Source organism: Lissotriton helveticus, chromosome 6, assembly GCF_964261635.1.
Source record: "Lissotriton helveticus chromosome 6, aLisHel1.1, whole genome shotgun sequence".
Taxonomy (NCBI): domain Eukaryota; kingdom Metazoa; phylum Chordata; class Amphibia; order Caudata; family Salamandridae; genus Lissotriton; species Lissotriton helveticus.
In genome coordinates, this window is record NC_136067.1 from 1,233,886,058 (window position 1) to 1,233,908,171 (window position 22,114).

The 22,114-nt window shown below is 41.6% G+C and overlaps 1 protein-coding gene across 2 annotated transcripts in view; it reads right to left on the reverse strand.

Moving 5' to 3' along the window:
* Nucleotides 1–18,776: 18,776 nt before the first annotated feature.
* Nucleotides 18,777–22,114, reverse strand: part of OVOL2 (ovo like zinc finger 2) — a 43,904-nt gene continuing 40,566 nt past the window's right edge. For both annotated transcript variants that reach the window (XM_078648950.1, XM_078648948.1), the window contains exon 4: nt 18,777–20,229. In XM_078648950.1, coding sequence (XP_078505076.1) covers nt 19,916–20,229 — 314 coding nt within the window. In that variant the 3' untranslated portion in view covers nt 18,777–19,915. The remainder of the gene's footprint in view (nt 20,230–22,114) is intronic.

Consider the following 22,114-nt stretch of genomic DNA (forward strand, 5'->3'; position numbering starts at 1 on the left):
GATTCATCAGACACAAGCAAAAAAATAGCAGCTTGGTTTCTACAGAAAGGGATGGGTAAGTCCGTTGCTGTCGCAAAGCAAAAAGATGACGAGCAAACCCGAGCACCAATGAACATTGAGCGGTTCGTCCAGGCCTATCTGGATGATACAACAGAGGTGTTCATGGAGCAAAGCCCATAGGTGTATTGGTATAGGACAAGAAATCAATGGCCACTGCTCAGCAGGCTGGCGACAAAGTATCTAGCTTGCCCTGTTGCAAGTGTCTCTTCTGAGCGTGTTTTCAGTGCTGCTGGTGCCATTGTGACTGTGAAAAGGACCAGTCTTTCGCCCAAAAGCGTGGAGAGGTTAACCATGATCAAAATGAATCAACACTTCATACCACCAGACTACAAAATACGTGAATCAGAGCTGGAAGAGGAGAGCGAGTCGGAAGACATAACTAGTGGGTTACAGGACCTACTTCAGACAGAAGAACCACCAGGGTTTGAGGACAAGCTCCTCTTCCCTGACAACTAGGCTTTGAAATTGTTACATTCTCCCTTCCTTTATTTCTCCCTTCCTTATTTGTGTGTATCTGTCTTTCTGACTCAAACTTCAAAACCAACACCATCTTCCTTTCTCTTTTAATTACCTATTGGAGTTGCACATCTGAGCATTTACTGTGCACTCCACTAATCAGAGTCCTGCTCAATCTTCCTGACTCACCCTAAATACATTTCCATCTTGCCATACATTGGATGGAGATGGACAATAGTGCAATAATGTAGCCTCTAACAGTCCCTCCAGAACAAGTGAAACGTGCGTGACTATAGCCATCTTCTGTTTTGTTTCCAATCTGAAATGCATCACTGTCTTAAGGCTACACCTCTGTCTGCAGGCATACACAACTCTTCAATGTCAGAACTTGAGCAGGGCTCCAAAATTAAAGTAAACTCGTCATCACTTTCAGAAGACTCTGCTGCATCTGTGATCTGACAGCCACAAAGAAGAGAAAGACAGGTATATGAAATAAATGATGCCATACATTGCATTGGCTGCTTGATGACTCAGAGCAAATGTGCATGAAGTAGAAATATACTAGTAGTTTAATATAATAACAAAGTACTTGTGTCTCAAGTGATGGTCAATGTTTCCATGTTGTTTAATAATATGTATCCAATTGTACTCCTACTACTGCAGGTGCAGTCTGGACTTAATCGTAGTCACTCACTATGTAAATGTAAAAAATTTAAATGTAGTATACTTGTAAAGCGCACAGCTGCCCCAGCAACGGGGCGTCCCGGCGCTGTATAACTCTGGGGAACCCGTCCTGGCTTTCCCTGTGGGATGGTCCCTTGCTGGGAGTCCCCAAGGTGGAGCCAGGCATCCTCGGAATTGGTGGGGCCGTTGTGGAGATTAGGCAAGCTAATGCCCAGAGTTGCCGAGTGGAACCCCTGATTAGAGTAAGCACCGAAGCGAGAATTATCGAGTCCGCTGACCAAGATCCATGACCCTACAGTACAGACTGAGTTGCTGTTGGTGGTCTGTTGGAGAACACGTACACGTGCCACACCGGATGATGATGATGATGATGACCACCATACCATCTTTGAACGCTGTCAGTCAGTTTGATCAGAGATGATTGATGGAATATGTTCAGGAAATGGAATACAAGGTAAACACGCAACCAATCAACAAGAACCACAGCAGACCTAGGCTACATGTGTGTGCAGTGGTGGAATAGAATAGTGGTATGATTGACTGACATTGGCGCATTGATTTAATCACTTGTTTTGGAAAATGCTAGGTTGATGTATATGCCTTTTGTCTGAAACTGTGAAAAATGTAGGTAAATGGAGTTTGGGCCACAGACTCACAGCCCGGTGTTGTGGTGTGGCCCTGTAACTGTTCTGTGCTGGCTCCTATCTTGTTGTTCTTTTCGATGACTGCTGTGCAACTAGAAGAGTAGAGTTAATCAATGTATCCAAGCAGCCTCAGTCTGAAAATCTTCTCGCTCACGAGTCTTGTCTTTTTTGCACTACACCGTAATTGATTTTTATGTTTTCATTCAGTTAACTTATTTTGTAATACCCCATTTCTTCTTTCATCAACACTTACAGGCCGGCCTTTCACCCAGCGCTATTATACGTGGAGCAACAACTCACACTTACCTTACCAATCCTCCTCATCATCATCCAGCCAGAGGCGCCCAAGAATGATATAATCAGTCACAGTGTCCATGGAAGGGAGGACAAAGATGAATGACGAGATACAACTACACATTTGGCCCTGGATAATACATTAACTTTAGTATCATTTTCATATTTTTCTTTGATTCCTTTTTCCTCTTCATTTATTTTACGCTTATGTTTGGTAATTGATTGTTCACTTAAACTATCTCTTAATTTTCTTTGCTAGCTTTCAGCCCGCTACATCAGGTATTACGGTTTCTCAGAGGATATACAGCCTAGGCAAAAGTCATATTCATATCATATATAAGAAATACTTCCTTTGAATTGTGTAGTAGTAGTTAAGTAATTACCACTTATTACTAACCATCAAGTTAATAATAAACCTTCATCATGCATCCATTTCGTTTTTCTTACTTGACTTTACATTTATTGGGTAGTTGTGGATCAGCAATCATCGTCTTCATTGTTTTGCTTTTGTTGTCTCCATGCGTACTGTTTTTCTTTGTCAAACTTTTCCCCAAAACCCCGTTCCTATCCATTCATCAAACCCTAACCCTCTTCCCCCGGGCTGTGTGGTTTTATATTGAGGTGTGATATTACTACATTAAATCTACACCAACAATTGATCACACGCTTGCTGGGGCAGATGTGGTGAAAGCAATACTAATGAAATCAAATGTCAACGAGGCAGGGCGAGGATCTTCTTCTGCTTGCCCACCCAAGCTCACTTTATGTACTAGTGTACAAGGCAATTAATTTCCCAAAGTGACCCAACAAATAAATGTAAATCATTGCTGACATCGTTTGAATTTAATTTTAGAGCATTTAAGTTTACGATTTGTATTGTGTTTTAATGACTCCAACACAACTACAGTTATCTTCTTGTACTTGGCACAGTCCCCGACACCATTGATTTCTTTGAGTTCGTTTAGCAGTTGCAATATTGTTTGTATTTTTTTGTCAGTATTATGTACTGTCATTTTCTACTTCTCCCACATTCTCTCTCAGGCAAATGACTGTCTCTGTGTTTTTGTTTGCCAATGCTAGTGCCAGTGTCTAGTCTACTACTACCATCACACAACCACGGCATATTCTCCGTTGTCTTGGGAAACCATGCAGCCCTTCCGGTGCCAAACTTAATCATCATCAATCACAGGTAAGAAGAGAAGTTTGCCGGGAGGTATAATGGAGGAGAGGCTGGTAGTACTAATAGGACAAATATAACTGAGTGAGGGGTACAGCATATATCTGTTTGCATGTTACACATGTGGTCAATTAATAAAGTATTTCAATCAAACACTGGCCGCTGCCCTGCATCTAGAGTAAACCTTGTGATGTACAACAGTAACCCCCACCACAAAACAACATCATATGTGTAAGTTGAAAATAAATATCATTTATTCATGTAAAAATATATCCTCCTATCCCACCCCTATCCCCAACCTAACCCCAACCAATGTACAAGTCCAAAGAATGTCCCACAAAAATAACCCCAACACCCAATTCCCACCCACCAACAAAAGTATTAACAAAGGGGCAAATCAACAGGGTCCATTACAATTGGCGGGCTTTGAGGTGTTTGTCCACTATAATCTTGACGCGCTCCTCTAATTGGTCCTCCAGCTTGGCCACCCGGAGGAGAAGTTGTTGCCGAAATGCACAGCACCTACATTTGCATCCATGCTGTGTGGGGGTGGCAGATGTTAATTGCCGGCGGTGAGCAGCTGCCTGGCCGCGGTGCCGTACTCCTGCAGGTGGGGCCTTGCTGGGGCCAGACGTATTGGAAGAGGCAGCACCTGCTGCCGCCGCCTCTTCCTCCTCCTCCTCGGCCTCAGCCACCAGCTTGCGGTACTCCTCCACAATGGCCTGCAGTTTCCTTTGCCGGGCCCTGGCTGCCAACTCCTTCCATGATGGTTTTTGGGAAGGAGTATGAGTATCTATAAAAAAAGAAACAGAATTGTAACTGAAACTCTTCAAAATTAATTCAACAGTACATTTTGGCATAGTAGCACTACCAAGCGCAGTACATATAATTGGTGTCAACTTTTAGTATCTATCTAATCTATCCTCCTGCTTCCCCTGCCTGTAGCATTTGTTGAAGTTTTTTCCGGCATTATACTTGCCCTAGTACTGGGTGGCCTTGAGTACACAGAAGAACACCAGTCTTTTTTGTATCTCCTTTTATTTTTTCAAAGTAAGACTCTGCTTCCACTGACAGTCTTCACCTATGAAGAATACAATACATTTAGGGGGAATCCACCCATTAAAAGTAAATGTCTATCATTCTTTATTATCGCCTTAGCTGGTTTCACTTTTACCAGCAACCACCCATGCGTCCACTCCTTCCTTGCCTTGGGTTTCATTGACACAAACTCCGCTCATGATTCTTGCTATCCACTATATCCATGCACCCATATTGTTTTGCCCAACCAGGCCTGCATTTTCTTTCACCTTCCAGTTCTACCCATCCTTCAACAACCCATGCATCGGATTCATATCAGCCACGTGAATGAACCTTCCAAAGTATCCTTCAATGGTAGTTAGTCTTATTTTTACATCTCTTTAGTCCTTCCTCCTTCCACCCTAGTTCACTTCTTTCCTTTTGTGTTCAACACATCCCTCAAGGTCATCTGATCTGACTTTTAGTCTTCTTCATAACTTTCACAGCTGAGTTGGAGTCTGATGGAAGAGGCCTTGTTTACTGAACTCACACTGGTAATGCTACAAAGGGTGTCTTCTTCAACCATTGTATATTGTCCAGTACAACTTCAAATTCATACTTTCTTAATAAGTCTCATAGCACAGTGAGGGAAATGTCCCCCTTCCACCTAGTAATGCAAATAAGTAATGAATATAACTTACCACCGCCCACCGCTGAAGTTTCCTCCACCACTGATGCTCCTGCAGGTGCCGCAGCCACTGTCCCCTCCTGGATGGCAATCGCATCGCCGCTGGCCCTGTCGGCACTGGTGGTTGGTAGTGATTGTGCACCTATAAAAGCAAGTACACCTTTTTAGATGCCTGCACACCTCCCCCTATTTTACTAGTTGTACTTTTTTCACCAGGAAGGAAGATTGAAAAAACAGTTAAGTACAACATGAATCGTTGTGTAACTAGTCCAAATTGCGTCCTACTGTACAGCAGTCGCATTAGACAGAGTTTAGTTTTAATTTATTAGATGGTCTCTAGGGTCATCTAATCTCTACTCCTACTCTAGTCTTTGGAAAGTTAGCCTGAGCCATATAACCATTTTAGATCCGGGTCTACTGCTTTGCCCATGTTACCTCGCAGCTTGTTGCACAGTAAGAAAGTCACCTTTGAGGCCACATGAGTGTTGCATACAACTAAAGAGGTTGACAAAGCAGTATTGTTAGTCCCTTTTGCTTATCCATAATGTTGCACTTTTTGCCATGACTGCTAAAAACCTGCATAGTTGTATTCACTGTCTAACGTGCAACATTTTTCTCATAGGCAGATGAGAAGAGAATATTGCCTTCTACGAAACAAGGAATTTGCAGAGCTTTCGAAAGATGCATGTGTAACCAGTATACATTCAACGGTGAGGGGTCTCCCACAATTCACACATTTCTCTATCGTGCACTAGATGTACAAAATGTATAGTATTTAATCTTCTTCATTTTGCATGGTGGAGCAGGATGTTTTTCATGGAAATACTTACAAGGTACAACAATACAAAGCTTGTTATTAAAAAAATAAAGTTTTTGAACTTGCACATAGACTCTGTGGTATATTTTGAGTGTCTGGGGTGTTGTGGACTGAAACGAGTGAGTGAGCGAAAGGGTGTTCTTCTGTTCTGGCCTGGGTTGTGTAATAAAATCATTGGGTATATATATCTAACTATCTTCGTGTGGGGGTCGGCAGTGGGGCAAATGACTATGACCGAAACACTTAGGTAGGTAGACGGTCATTGGATTGTGGGTTCTTCTGACTGAGTTCTGTGACTAGGGTGTAAGGTGTAAGGTCCAACCTCCCTATCACCAACATCAACATCCTATTTTCTTGTGCATAGTTCTGTATGTGTATGTGCAGAGAATAATAACCACAACAGTAGTAGTAGTATACTAACTGAACAAAAATTATTAGGCAAACATCTGGTTGTGTATTTTGTTGGTGGGAATTGACAAAGACTGGAGATTACAGAGGACAACGCAAAAGACAGGAGTGGACCCAGTGGCTACAGCTATTCTATCACAGCTTTATTCAAAAGAATACCTTAACTAAAGAGTGGCCAACTGGGCAAGCTTAGCTACACACAGTCTAATAGTAGTAGCACAGAGAGTCTTAGGGCAGAGGCAGTTTGAAGGAACTGAAAGTCAGGGATGGCATTGGATACCCAAAATTTGGAAAACAAATTTAAGACCAAAGACGGTTTTGCTAACATTGAATTAGGAAGGAGGCTTAATAGGTTGGAAAAAATAAGGTGCTTTAAAAAGTTAGGGAAATATAATTGTTAATAATATAAGCACCGTAGGACTTACTGGGGCCAGCAGCAGGATCCTCGGTAGAGGAGCACTCCTCTTGTGGTTGCCCCGCCAACTCGGACCCCGTCTTCTTGCCCCTGGGCGGTGCTGATCATGTAATAAATAATAAAGAAAGAGAAACATTTAGTGCTGTGAAACAAAGACATCATTCAAACATCCTCTCAAACATTTTAGGAAACAACAATTCCAATAAAATTGACTTCGAAGTATAAATGACTACTGGCTTGCAGGATTCACAGACCGTCTACTTATAGAACACTAATCAAATGTTTCATAAACATTCTGATTGCAGAATATACTAACAAAGCCAGTACCACCTGACCTACACCACCTATTCAAGAATCCAGACGGGCCAATTATTCAGTAAGTCGGTATTTCCATTTTATTTTTGCCAGCAAACATGCATAGATGATGAGATGGAGGACACATGCATAAATTTGTGCATACACAGAATTGTTGGTTGCTTGCGTCATATGAACTGCTACTGACTCACCTGACCATGCTATTGCTGCTAAGCCTACCACTCAGTAAACAAACTTCAAACCGGTTCTATAGAGGGGTGGGGTAAATAAGAACTAAGCATTCAGTGACAGAGGAGGCGTCATGCAGACCGTTAAATATGAACTAATAATATCCATCCACCACTATTTCACTAAAGGACAATGTAAGGAAGGACTAGATTCCAGCAATAGCATTAACTAACTTCAGTTCTCTAAAAACTCTAACATCAATAATCACCAGCCCAAGCTAGCGCAAAGTTACAAACCAGTAAGAGAAGTGGCGAGCAGCACCTGTGTCATACAATAACAGAAGATTTTGAGACGGAATTGATCTGCAATATAACTAAGCGCACCAGTAATCGTGTTACTTTTTCGTCCATGAAATATACACAATACTTATACTACTATATTATATATTAAATATTACCAGCTACTCACCAAGCCACACGACCTCGACACCTAGCATGTCCAACAGGTCCTGCTCCCTCTCCAGAATGTTTGCCCACCGGTGGGCCAGCTGCTGGTGGGTGCGCCGGATATCCGAGCGACGGTAGACTGCCCAGCGCACCTTTGCCCACCGGCGGTGACGCTCCTCTGGGCGGTAACCGGAGCCTGGCCTGCCGCCTGCTGCCAAGGTCAAGGGGAGATGGCGCTGGATGAAAAAAACAAGGGCGGCCACCTCCGCCTCCCCGAAAAGATTCCGGGCATGCACCCCTGCAGGTCTCATTCTGCCGCAAGGCAGCCAGCTCTTGGGCGCAGGCGCCTTGCCCTTCGAGCCGGTTCTGCTGCTACCCTTTGCCATGGTTCTGGGGTGGAGGTGGAGGTGGAAAAGAAATAGAACAAAAGGAAAAAAAGTTAGGGGGAAGAAGTAGGAGCTTAAATAAAGAAGTAAAATAAAACAGTAGAAAAGTTTTTAAAAAGGTGGAAAAGTAGAAATAAAATGCAAAATATAAACTTAGGGACAGAGAGAGATAGATGATCAGTAAAAAAAGTAAGAAAAACTGTGAAAATAGGTAAAGATTGCACAGATATAAGGTGGATAGAAAACTAGGCCCAGAACCATAGCATAGAGTGTGAAAAACAAGATGGCCGCGTGGTAAGTTCGCACGCGATTTCACGCGAACACGCACTTTGTCAGCATGAACAAGTAGTTGTGTTCCCGAACAGGACGTGCACCGCGCGAACACGTTATACGCGACCCGGAAGAGAAAATAGGGGACGCGAGCGGGCGGGACAATTGAAAAAACAAGATGGCCGCTCCCATAGCCCACCACATGGGTAAGGTCGCACGCTACAATCCCCCGAACATGCAGACAGCGCCCTGAACACGCACAACGCGCTCCCGAGCAAGAAAAACGGCTCGCGAACGGGACCAGCAAGCTACTACGCACGCTCGCGAAGCTACGCGAAGCTCGCGTAGTGCGAGAACGTCTTCGCGTAGCTTCGCGTAGCGCGACTACGCGTACCACGCCCAGGGTTAATTATTACGCTCGATGCCGCCAAGGCATTTGCCGCGTTAACTGGGTCTATTTAACTAGAGTACTACAGTGATGCAATGCTATATCTGCAATTTATCAACATCCCACAGCTAGAGTACTGGTTAATGGCAATCTTTCAACACCTATAACTATCAAAAGAGGGACTATACAAGGATGCCCCCTTTCGCCCCTGCTTTTTAATTTATATATTGAGTCCCTGGCGGAAAAAATCAGGCAAGATATAAACATTGTGCCCTTTAGATTCAGATATTGGGAAAGAAAAGTCTCATTATACGCCGAAGATATGTTAATATACACTTCAGATCCAATTCAGGCAATTCCTTTAATATATAGAGCAGCTACCCAGTTTGGTCAGCTTTCCGGATATCAGATTAACAAGGTCAAAACAGAGTGAATGATCTAGAATTTAGAAGTTCAGTTTCCTATTTTAAAACATGAGATAAGATACTTAGGGATCCAAATTACCCAGGATATTGCAAAATTAACAGACAGAAATTTAGATAAAGCAAGGAAAGAAATTACGGAGTCCTTAAAGGGCTGGTCTCTTCTTCCACTTACATTGATCGGAAGGGTAAACATTATAAAAATGATGTTGATTCCTAAATTGATTTTTTTGTTTCAAAATATCGCTTTAGCCTTTAATGAAGCAAAGCTCCGAGCAATTCAAGCTAAACTTAATTCCTTTTTATGGTCCTCAAAGGGTATCAGGATCTCATGGAGGAAACTGCGTAGGAAAAAAAATAAAGGCGGTTTGTGTGCCCCAGACCTGAAGCTTTCTGCGTGGACCTTACTACTCAAAGCAGGGATCTTGCTTTTTAATTCTCCAGATGGATCAGAAGCAGGTATAATAATTAAAGAAATGCTGATAGGAATCCAAGGGGGTTTAATCGGGTTTCTATATAAATATGGCGACCCGCGCTTCTTTAAAAAGGTTCGATTGAAGACGTTGAGCGATATGGCTTTTACTTGGGCTAGAGTAAGGAAATCTCTAAAACTCGCATATCATTCTGCCATGGCTCCTATTTGGGATTCCCCTGGTTCCCCAGAGTGGACCAAGGATAGTCTCGCAAAACCTTTACTGGCTGCTGACATTAAGTATTGGTCTCAGTTAATGTCTGATGGGATGCTTGTATCATGGGAGGAGATCTCTAGCGTGACTGAAAACAATCTATCTAAGTTTAAATACTTTCAAATAAAGAGTTGGAGCCAGGCGTTAGGATCGCATGTAGGAAGAACAAATGTTTTGGAGGAGCTGCTTCAAGGGAAGAACAGGAAGATAAGGACAGCAACCCTCTACTGGGCCATTTTGGAAGCAGACAACGGCGATTTCACCCTGCCAGTTCAGCTATGGGGAGATCATATTCTGGATGTCGATTTGGAGAAGATATGGCAAGTATCCTTTGACATACTATACACTACAGTTTCTCCTGCCAATTTAAAACGCAATCACTTTTTCTCTCTTCACAGAGTGCATTGGTCCCCCGCTAAGCTTGCTAAATTTACAAAAGGCAGTACTCCTTGCTGCCCAAAATGTAAGCTGGAAAAGGCGGACGATCTGCATATGTTTTTAACCTGTCCGGTCCTCTATAAGTTTTGGTGTGCGGTATTTGAAGGTATGGAAAGTATGTTAAAATTTAAGATACAGGTTAGTACTTTACTTATATTCTTTGGTATTACTTCGAATTATGAATCAATCTCTCGTGATGGCAATAAGCTGATGTTGTATTTAATTATTCTAGCTCGCAGAGAAATCTGCAAATTATGGATAAAAGATACCGCACCAACTTATCTAGACTGGATCAAGGCAATCAAACACACTTTGAAATTAGATAGCATAAAGTGGAAGAGTAAAAAGCACTTTTGGACTACATGCATTGCTTGGTTGGATAGGCTTAAAAAAAAAAAAATAAGGTCCAATGATTATGCCTTTTTGCGGAATAATATACTCTAAGATCAGTTCCATGGTGGTTAGTTAGAAGAACTGAACTGCTTATTACTTAATCAGGGTATCTGCAAAACGTGCCTCCAATAAGGTCTTCTGAGTTTTTACAACATGTGTTGTAAATGGATGGTTACAGTTGAATGTACTTCGAGAACATCTTTTGACGTATGAGGACAAAAATGTAATTAAAAAAAAACAGTAGGGAAAGCGTTGGATAGCATATGGGTAAAAATTACTATTCCAACTCCAGAGAGTGTAACAGTAGGGAAAGCGTTGGCTAGCGTAGGGGTAAAAAAGTTATTCCAACTCCAGAGTGTGCTACAGTAGTGAAAGCGTTGGATAGCATAGGGGTAAAAATTACTATTCCAACTCCAGGGAGTGAAACAGTAAGGAAAAGAATAGATAGCGTAGAATTTAAATATAACATACTTATAAATACTTTTTGTATTTAAAATAATGAATAAGTCATTTTTTTTTAAATCTGCATCATTTACAAACAATTAATAATTCTTAAGAGCAATTCTAATTGAAAAATTAATTAACAATAAATTAACAATAAATGCCAGTAAATAGGAGTCTGCACGCTGCCTGTTTTCTGACCTTGCCGGGAGTAATTTGCTTTCTACTGGACCCTGCTTCTTCCCCGATTTTGAAGGGAAGGACTCTGTACTCAGCACACAGCGCAGCTTACCGGGACTGCGAGGACCAGCATACCTCCGGACATCGCCAGCTGGTGCCTCTTCCCGCGTAAGCCCCGCCCTTCCCCACCTGTACTTCACTCCTCGCGGCCCCCCCTCCGCGGGCGACGCTCGTAGGAGTCTGCACGCTGCCTGTTTTCTGACCTTGCCGGGAGTAATTTGCTTTCTACTGGACCCTGCTTCTTCCCCGATTTTGAAGGGAAGGACTCTGTACTCAGCACACAGCGCGGCTTACCGGGACTGCGAGGACCAGCATACCTCCGGACATCGCCAGCTGGTGCCTCTTCCCGCGTAAGCCTCGCCCTTCCCCACCTGTACTTCACTCCACGCGGCCCCCGCTCCGCGGGAGCCGCTCGTAGGAGTCTGCACGCTGCCTGTTTTCTGACCTTGCTGGGAGTAATTTGCTTTCTCCTGGACCCTGCTTCTTCCCAGATTTTTAAGGGAAGGACTCTGTACTCAGCACACAGCGCGGCTTACCGGGACTGCGAGGACCAGCATACCTCCGGACATCGCCAGCTGGTGTCTCTTCCCGCGTAAGCCCCGCCCTTTCCCACCTGTACTTCACTCCTCGCGGCCCCCGCTCCGCGGGAGCCGCTCGTAGGAGTCTGCACGCTGCCTGTTTTCTGACCTTGCCGGGAGTAATTTGCTTTCTACTGGACCCTGTTTCTTCCCAGATTTTGAAGGGAAGGACTCTGTACTCAGCACTCAGCGCGGATTACCGGGACTGCGAGGACCAGCATACCTCCGGTCATCGCCAGCTGGTGCCTCTTCCCGCGTAAGCCCCGCCCTTCCCTATTCCTGTATTTAAATCAAGGTCATATTGCGCATCGCGGGACGCGCGCGGGAGAAGCGCGGGTGAAGCCCAGGCCAAGGGCGGGCCCGTTGTAGCCCGTTAGGGACCGTTAAAGACCGGGCCGGGCCCCCCTCTAAAAACTAATATCACCCTGGACCCCCCCCCCTCCAAACTGTATGCTCTTTGTCTTAAATTAATACTAGGGGTATTTATAATTATTTATTCATTCACTGTTCTTATCCTAACCCTAGTATTTCTTAAATCCTTATTATGTCTACACGAGGAAGCAGAAGCAAAACCGCTGCTAAGGAAGGGCAACTCACAGGTCCCTTAGATAGCTTCATCATTAGGGCAAACTCGTTTATAGATCAGAGCATCTCGCTCATGGAACGTAGAGTGTTCCAAGATTTAGATAACGCAAAAAGATCCTCCATGGGTCACCTGGCAGATGCAAGAACGCCGGAACAGCTGAGGGATCCTGGTCGGAGTGAAGGCTGTGGCCAAAGGTATAGCTCACCAAACACAGTCGACCTATCGGCTTCACAGCTTTCTGATCTACAAACAACTTCGGACCTAGAAAAGACCCCAGATTTAGTAATCCAAACAACGCCAGAAGAGATAAGGAAGTCAAGAGGGAGGAGAGAGGGAGCAATAAGGAAAAAAAAAACTACAGGTCCAACTAATCAAAATACAAAAAAAGCCAACAAAGCTTCTAATAAGACAGGAGAGAAGCGTCCACTCACCCCATCGATAGGAGATCAAAAAATATTAAACAGTAAACTATTTTTCATTACAAAACAATGAATTATTTAAAATTAATTCACAATTAAAAATTATTAAACAATAAAATTATTTTTCATACCAAATAATACTTTTTATGAAACATTGATTACCAATTAATTAGAAATAATTCCCAACTAATAAAAATTAATTACCAATTAAAATATTAATTGCCAATTAACAAAATTATTTACCAATTAAAAAATTAATTACCAATTAAAAAAAATAATCACCAATTAAAAACATGAATTACTAATTAAAAAAATTAATTAACAATTAAAAACATTATTTACCAATTGGAAATATTAATTATCAATTAAAATAATCAATTGCCAATTAATAATTAATTATGAATAAAATCATTATCCATACCAATAAATTAATATAAATCATTAATTAATTACAATTAAATTACTTCCCACCCAATTCACCTATAAACCCACAACCCGCTACAGAAATAAAAACACAAATTAATTAAAATTAATTTATAACTCCTAAAAATCTATAATTATTTAGTATATTTTAATTACTTCCCACCCTATTCCCCTATAAACCCACAACCCGCTCCGGTACTAAAACATAAAATTTACTTAAAAATAACATTATCAATATATAAAAATAGTACACATATAATAAAAAAATTAAAAAATACTTAAAAACATATTACACATACATAACAATAATACAAATATCGATATTACTAACTTCGATATTTCTTACATCCATATAAAAAAAATCGATATTACTTACCTTAGGGTCGATATTCTATCCAACGATATTCTTGACCTCGATATTCTATACCTTCGATATTTCCAACTCAATATTTTTGTAGGTCGATAAAAAAAGTCGATATTTACACTGTGCACCATTAATCGCAGCTCGTGACGGGCGCTTCAATTAACATGAACAAAAGCACACCATCTGCCCGCAGCCGCGCATTAGAAACAAAAGAAATGCATCAATTGCAGGTGCCCTCCTTAATCCCACAGGCTGCTGCAAGAGAAACACTTCCCTGCTGCTCCCTCATGTTCTCTTCAAGGTGATCTCTTCCTCTGCAGGACATGCCCGTTTTTCATGCCGCTCACCTTATAAAAGCAGTGGCGCGAACACTCTCGCGGGATGTGCTGTGTGGACACACTTTACACCCAGCATTGCGCGCTCGTGGCGAAAGAGGTGCACGGGCACCTTACAGGGAACAGTGGTTACTACTAAACTACAAGACATTGTATGATAAATGATATTGGATGATCGTAAAGATATTTGTTGGCCCTTCATCCTAAGTCAAAGGGTCAAAAGTTAACATAAACTAAAGGCATTTTACAGACTTCTGGCAAAAAGGCCTATATTGAAGCTAAACCCAAATGCGAACACTGATGTAGAGACATTCTTAAGTGGACACCGGTGAAAGAAAGAAATATGGCTGTACCATTAAGAATGGAAATTGAAGGATAATTTGAATGACCAGAGGGAAACTGTTTACCCCAGATACTATGCTGAAGTAATGAACATAAGACTCTCCCTAGACGAAGGACACTCTGCGATGCTGGTCCTATTAGATCTAGCAGCTGCATTCAAACCCATCTCTCATGTAATCCTACCAAATGGTTAGAAGTGATCGGTGTCTGAGAGAAAGCCCTCAGTTGGGTAAAGAGTTTCCTGAATGGAAGGACACTCTCGGTACAAATAGAGTTCTGTGTATCTCAAACCATACCTATTGACAAGGTTGTCCCGTAGGGTTCAGCATTAATTCCCACACTTTTTTTAATATATACGTCGCACCTCTTGCGAAAGCCATAAAATCATAAGGATTTGATGTTATCTTATATGTAGATGACACACAGTTAACCATGGAACCTAAGCCTGCAGATACCAAAACACTATTTTGAGACTGCATGAATCATATCCCCAACTGGATATATATGAACTGCTTGCAACGAAATGCAAGTAAAAGAGAGGTGGTACTCGTCTTCTGGAGAGTGCATGAATCCTGGTTGGACGACTGGTGGCCAAAAAGCCTCGGTCCAAGTCCCATCCCAATAGCAACAAGAAGGAATCTGGGAATAATGGTAGACAACAAACTATCAATTAAAGACCATGTAGACTACATCTCAGGTACCTGCTTCGGTATCATGTGCACCCTAAGGAAAATATTCCAATGGATTCCACTAGGATCAAGAAAATCCCTAGTCCAGGTGTTGTTATCAGTCACTTTAACTTTGGAAATGCTTCAATGGCCTCCATGAATTAAGATCTATATACCAGGCTCCGGATGGTACAAAACACTGCAACACATCTTGTATTTCATATTCTCCCTTTTTCACCCTCAGATCGCATCCTAAAAAACCTACACTGGTTACCAATAAGGAAATGAACACGGTTCAAACTACTTTACATGACACATAAATCTCTTTATGGAAATGGTCCCCAGTACATACAGAGAAAACTTAATTGGTATGCGCCAATAAGGAATCTACGGTCCTGTGGAAAACACCTGTTGCTTCCCTACAGGGCCTGTACCGCCAGAAATGGCAACAGATCATTTTCATGCCTAGTCCCCCCAATATTGAAATCAGGTCCCCGTACAACTACGGGCCTGTACCGACCACAGACAATTCAAAAAAGGTTAAAAACCTGGATTTTCTAGTTAATCTCAATGCACTGTTTCGATATCTGTGGAATTCTCTCAGCAGCGCCATGAGACCCTTCAAGGGTGATATGCTTGCACTTACCAAGACTCAATAATAATAATAATAATTCTGCACTGGGTGTTAGTGGAAATAATGAGTGGACAAAATAGACAAAACTGGATGCAGGGTCTGCTTTAGTATTTGCCTTATAAATCTGGTGCTCTACGATGAAATTTGTGGATCAATCTTTACAAACATTGTGATGGATTATTAATACCGAATCCTTACGTGTACTGTAACCATCGATACGAGGGCCAGTGAACATGCTGTTTGTTGTAATGCCTCGATTACTTACTGATAATCTTCTTTACCACTTGTCCGGAAGTCCCCGTCCCCTACCTTACTCATGATTCAGGAAGAAGTGGCTGCTCTTTTGCAGAAGGAGTTGATTTCGGAGGTGACCCTGTTGTCCAGAGTGCCGGGCTTCTACTCAATCATCTTTCTTGTCCAAAAGTTGTTGGAATTAAAATGTAATATTGTAAATTCAAAGGCAACATATAGTGCCACTTTCCCCACTAACTGTTTACATGAAGCTAACAGCTTCTATCAAAAGAGAAAACAACTCCCTTTATCTCCCTCCTCCTGATGCAGCAGGGATGTGCTGCACGGCTATTAAGGAAATTAATCATCTTTCCCAACAGAGCAGGTTTACTTGGTCACAGACAGAAGCAAAAGCGGCTGCTGCTGAACCTATTGGGGTCGATTTTAGAATGCCAATCACACTCAAGGGGTCTCATAAATAGCACAAGGCCCTTTGGTGCAACCCTTTTTATTGCAAGTCTAACTTCACTCAAGCAACAACTGAAACAGGTGCATCCTATGACAAGAGAAATAACAATTTCTGGATCAAACGATAACATGACTATGATAATTCTGCATGATGGATGCAACTCTTAGAATATCAGACTACTTGTGATCATTCCATGTCTTCTCATGAATTGCAAAATCCTATTCATACCCTTATGCACCAGCATCTTGTCGCACAATGCTCCTTCAGGGCTGGTGCTTTCAATCTGAAAACATCATTGAATAATACCAAATCAGCCAGTAGGCATTTTACACCATGTTATTTTTCCAGTTCACCGACCATCCCCTGAAATTCATAACAAAATATAATTTTATTTGTCGGACACCTTCAATGAAGGCCTTAATAATGAACATACCATACACATTTTACCATTCTTTGAACACATTGCAATTTTTACCGAAAACTACTACTTCCCATTATACACCAAAAACATAGAATAACAGTTGTTTTTTTTCTACATTTCTCAATAAAACAATTATTTAATGTCGTTTCTGGGAATCTGATGCAACGTGACTCACAAATAAAGTGTACGTTGCTTTATTGCCAAGCTGTCAAATGTTCTAGGGGAACCAGTTATCCTCAAAATAGGAAGCATGCTCATTTTAAAATGTGTTTAAAAAACACATTTTGGTCTATTCCAATATTTAAAGCCCTTACTCAGGAAATTATTTTAAAAAAATCAATAATCAAACTCTCAGTTTCTTTCATGTGTGAGTACTTGTGCATGGCAGTAACAATGTGTGTTTGTATGGCATTTACGGCACTGGCTGGTATCTGTGAAGTGCTATGTATAAGAGATGTACTGTCTCAATGGTGCTCGCATTATCAACCTGGGAAGGACGATAGGCTAAATGGACCGTTCACATAACATTTTGACATCCAGCTTGCACAGAGATTTCATTGGCAGGGCATCAGTCCCTTTTCAAACCTGCGACTTACCCGAGGTGACACAGCTTTGGCAAAACGTGTTCATAAGGACTTTGGCAGACAATGGCCTGTACATTCTTTTTTTATAATCTTTTCATCCAATTGTTTGTTTCCAGTTCATCATGAATTTTAGACAGTGGAATATTAGGTTAATTCCTAGGCACCCAGGCAATTCTCCCTAAGTGTATGAATTTTACAGTGTCGGAAACTGAGTTTGTTTTTCATCCTGCAGATTATCCACTCTCAGTGAGTGTCTGGAAGGACTTATGTTCTTTTAGCGTATCTGCTGTATATTCCCTTAAAATTCTAGGCATAGCAGTCTTCAGAAAATCTTGGCATGGAAATATGATCCCACCTTGTAAATCTTCCCACTGGTTCATAACCTCCAAGTTTAAGCTTTCACGGATCCCAATGACTGTCCTGTATTTACTAGCCTCTATCCCCAGGGCCACTGGAATCATGCAGCAGGGGAGGACCAAGTTATATTTGAGGGTCGAATAAATTATGCGGTAAGAAAAGGCAAATTACGTGGCATAATGCTATACATTTTGTAAAAACAACAGTTGATGGACAGAATGCAGAACACTGTCATACATTCACCCCAGTACAGAGATCTGGGCCTAAATCCATCGTTTTTTTGTTCACCATGCCATTCCAGTTTGAACCCAGCCATATGCAAATCAGTCTTGACCCTGTGCCCCATGGCAGTACAATTGCACTATTGTGTTAATTGTACAAACGTAAAACACTGCGCAAAGGTTTCACCAAATTTGCAACAGCTTCAACGCTAAATGCAGCAATCACCGACTGAAAGATGACCTGCAACCGTGCAGAAAAAGGCCTGCTGCTTCACGGCAACACGTTTTTAGTAACTTTTGATCAGTTTGAGCAGAAAACCATTTTTTTTGTTAAAACCTGCAATTTACGCATGGATGATGGATTATATGGCAAGTGCTCAAACCCTATAATTATGTGGAAAATAGGCACCCTCAGTAACATATCATTCCAGTGGACCTTGCTTTTACCAATGAAAGCCTATATATAGACAGCCAAGTCTGGGCCCCTATGGACCTGGAGGTACATCTTGAAGGGTGGTATAAAAAGCAAGACTGGGCTGCCGCATCAAGTGTCTAAAGTGGGGCTTATGAAGTACAGGGACAGTGACAGCCAGCTGAGCTTCTAGGTACTGAAGGTAATCCGAGTGGAGCACGTTTGGAAGAGTATATTTGTTCTTCATAAAGACGGGTGACACAGTTTCTGTTTTAGTTCTTGAACGAATCCTCACTGTTTATCAATCATACAGAAGCATTACATTGTTATACAGTGGCTGACAATAACCCTATTTCACTCCTGTGTGTAAAGTAACGAAAGGCACCCTACCCACAAAACACGCAGCCGTCCAAGCAGCAGCACCCATACTCAGAAATAACTCAGCACATACATTTAAAAACAGAAGAAAAATACCGGAAACCATTATAAATATCTTTTTAAGTCAAGGACAAAAACATAAATCAGTGATTCAGTGTAGCTGAATTAAAATGGTGGGTTTGCACACAATTGCAATTGGCAACAGAACCCCCACAAAGTGTGTTTATCTGTGGGTTCCATGCAATCGCGGATTGTGCATTCACCAGAACCATGGCCTGGAAAAGACTTAGGCTTCAAGAGTGTCCGTTCAAACATTAACAGGCAACTTGAAGAGGTCCAGGGGTTTAAACACTGTCCAGTCCCATAGATTCTGACACCTTAGTAGATGAGAGGGTACCCGGAGAAGCAGCAATTGAAGGGTTCCTAAGAATAGGCTATGAATTGCCTTGTGTTTTGAACTCATTTGCTTTCTCCAAAGAATGTTTGCATATACGAATGGGAAGCATTGGTTGCTTTACACGTGTGTACATATAAAAAAGATGATTTCAAAGTTCAGAAATTTAGTGGCTTGAAACTTACACCACTGTGGACATGATGTAGATCATAAACTTAGTTGAACATCCAGATGCTGTGGGATAATTTCAGATATTACACAGTTTTCTAGTCTTTGTGGAAATTCTTTGAGCACTAAAAATGCATTGGCAGCATTTTCAACGCCTCTTCAGATAGTGATAGTCAGTGAATTGCAGGATGAAAGGAAGGCACGGAAGTTGTATTTCTGGTATCCCTCCATCTGGTCTGTACAAATTCATGTACCTCAAGGACATCCGGGATCGAAATGCAGCAAGAGCGCTAATTGGTCATGGTTCCCCCTACTTCAATCCCATCTTTCTCATGTACCTGACATTTTGCACAGATGCTACTAAAGTGCTAAAGTTTCATAATGTACTTAAATTCTATTTTAAGAAAATTATTCTGTACATCCAAAGTATCATAAAAGAAACAGAACACTTGATTCCTACTTTCTGGGTATTTTGAATGGAAACATTATTTTCACTGCACTGAAAAATATGGTCATATTTCCCCTTTACCATCCAGCTGAATAAGTTTATACAGTTAAAAGCAAAATAACATTCAAGAGTTCCCTTTTCATATCCCACAGCCTGATCTGCTCCGTATTTTAGAAAAATAGTCTTTAGTGATCTGTAAACTTCACTGCATGGGTTAGGTCGCAAGTCTTTCATTCTGCTTCGTCGTCGTCAGGTGAAGAGCTCGTCTGTAGATTGGTACTTTGTTTGTTTTGTAAAATGGCTGCCAGTTTCTTTGTGGTCTTTTTCAAGAAAGCGCTGCCGGGGTGAACGCTGTTCACGTGTAGGTACAAATCCTCTTGAGACGGGCCAGTATAGCCGCAGTCCTCGCAGACAAAAAGCTTATCTCGCCTTTGCTTGTAGGCGAAGCCCTGTTGGACCCCATGAATCTTCTTAAGGTGGGACTCGAGAGAGCAGCGCTGAGTGAAGGCTTTGTTGCAGATGTCACACTTGTAGGGGCGGATGCCTGTAAAACAATGACATCAATTGTTAGGAGCAGTTCGAAATTGATATGGGAACTCTCTGTGTAAAGCTTAGACTGACGCAACCAACCACAATGTAATGCTTGCACTATTCACTGCAGTTTGCCTGTATTCTAAGTTCAGTGGCAGAGACATGAAACAGGCACTTGGAATGTATATTTGGCTGATTTGCTTGAGGTTAGGGGGTGGAAATGAAGACCCTTACAGTCATATGATGCAACCCTGGCAAGTACCACGCATCAGGTGTTAGAATAACACATTTTAGTGTGGTGGTCCGCATCACTGCACTAAAATGCGATGTCTCGCATTTATAGTACCTCCTTAACACCACCAGGAGGCAGACAGACACAAGCTTGCACTAATAATTGAGCATGCATCACCTAGGTATCACACACTGCTCTGGAGTATGTGACTGCATTAAGTATGTTTTCATCATGAATACCAGGTCAGGAGTGTCAGTTGCGCGGCCTTGATAGGGGGAGGGGAAGCAAGGTGCAGCATTCATTATCACAGCTCTGCTGCTGAGACTCAGCCCTGGCCGATGATGAGCTTTCACAGTTGTTATTTACTTCTTCCCTCACTATGTGCACTCGTCTGGGGAAAAAATTGAGGGGTTGGTATGGACTAGCTGTAATGGCCTCTGAGACAGTGTTTAGCACTGTTAACACTTTGACCATAGGACAATAATGGTTAATTGAGCAACATCAGAGGAAATGTCAATTTTGAAACAATTACAGACCAGACAGAGACTAAGATGTGGAAGAGTGCAAGGTCGTTTAAGAAGAATTGGAATGGACCATGTTGTACATTTTTTTGCACGATTTGAAATTGTCATTGAAGGTGATGCCTCACTTCTTAGCAAAGATATGGTTAGACTCAGAAAATGTTCGGGGGAGGAGGATAGCTTTTTGGCCTGGGTGCAAAGATCAGTTGCTCAAATTTGAAAACGTTTGTACTGACTCATAACTTACACTTCTAAAAATAACAGTTCTCAGTTATTAGTTATAAAAATAAATACAAACAAAAAAAGAATATTTCACAATGGATTTACTTAAAAAATATATTGAAGGATAGTCTTTAAGGGGTAAGGGGCCACAGGATAAGGTTGTAGGGTATAGCATATAGGGATTAAGGGTATGCCCTTAGTGATACAAGGATATTGGTTTAATGGTAAAAGCTATATAGTTTTAGGAGATAAGGGTAGGGATAATGGATATAGGATTAGATGTAAGGGGTACAGGGCAAAGAATATAAGGCTATGGGATAAGTATTATAAGGTTAAGGATATTGAGTTAGGCTAAAGGGTTAAGGGTACGGAATAGGAGAATTGGGCATTGGTGTGTATTGGTGTTATAGGTAAGAGAGGGAAAGTATGTTATCATATGGCATATCGGGCCTATGTTCTTTTTGATCCCCCCATGTAGCATGAACCCATCCTGTGGGGTGATGGCGGGGACAGGGCTAGCCGCTGGGGCCTTGGTTGATTTTTTGACGTACAAACTGACCAACCTGCTTATCATAATGCTATGCTATATAATATTATGCTGTTTCTATATTCTTTGCGCTCACTTCCTGCCAATAATTTGTGCTCACTTCCTGCCAATATTGGCAGATTATATCTATGCTGTTTAAATTGCACATCTCTCGTACACACCATTGTACATTTTCTTTTTGTGTTTAGATGCAAGTATCTGTTTCATATTTTATATGTAGTTCATGTACTCTGAAGTCCTTATGTAATGTAACTGGTTCTATTGTAAAGCGCTATGATACCTTCAGGTAAAAAATACGCTATATTAAAATGCATAAATAAATAAAGGTAAAAGTATAGGGCATACAGTATTGAGGTTAAGTGGGGGGGTTTAAGAG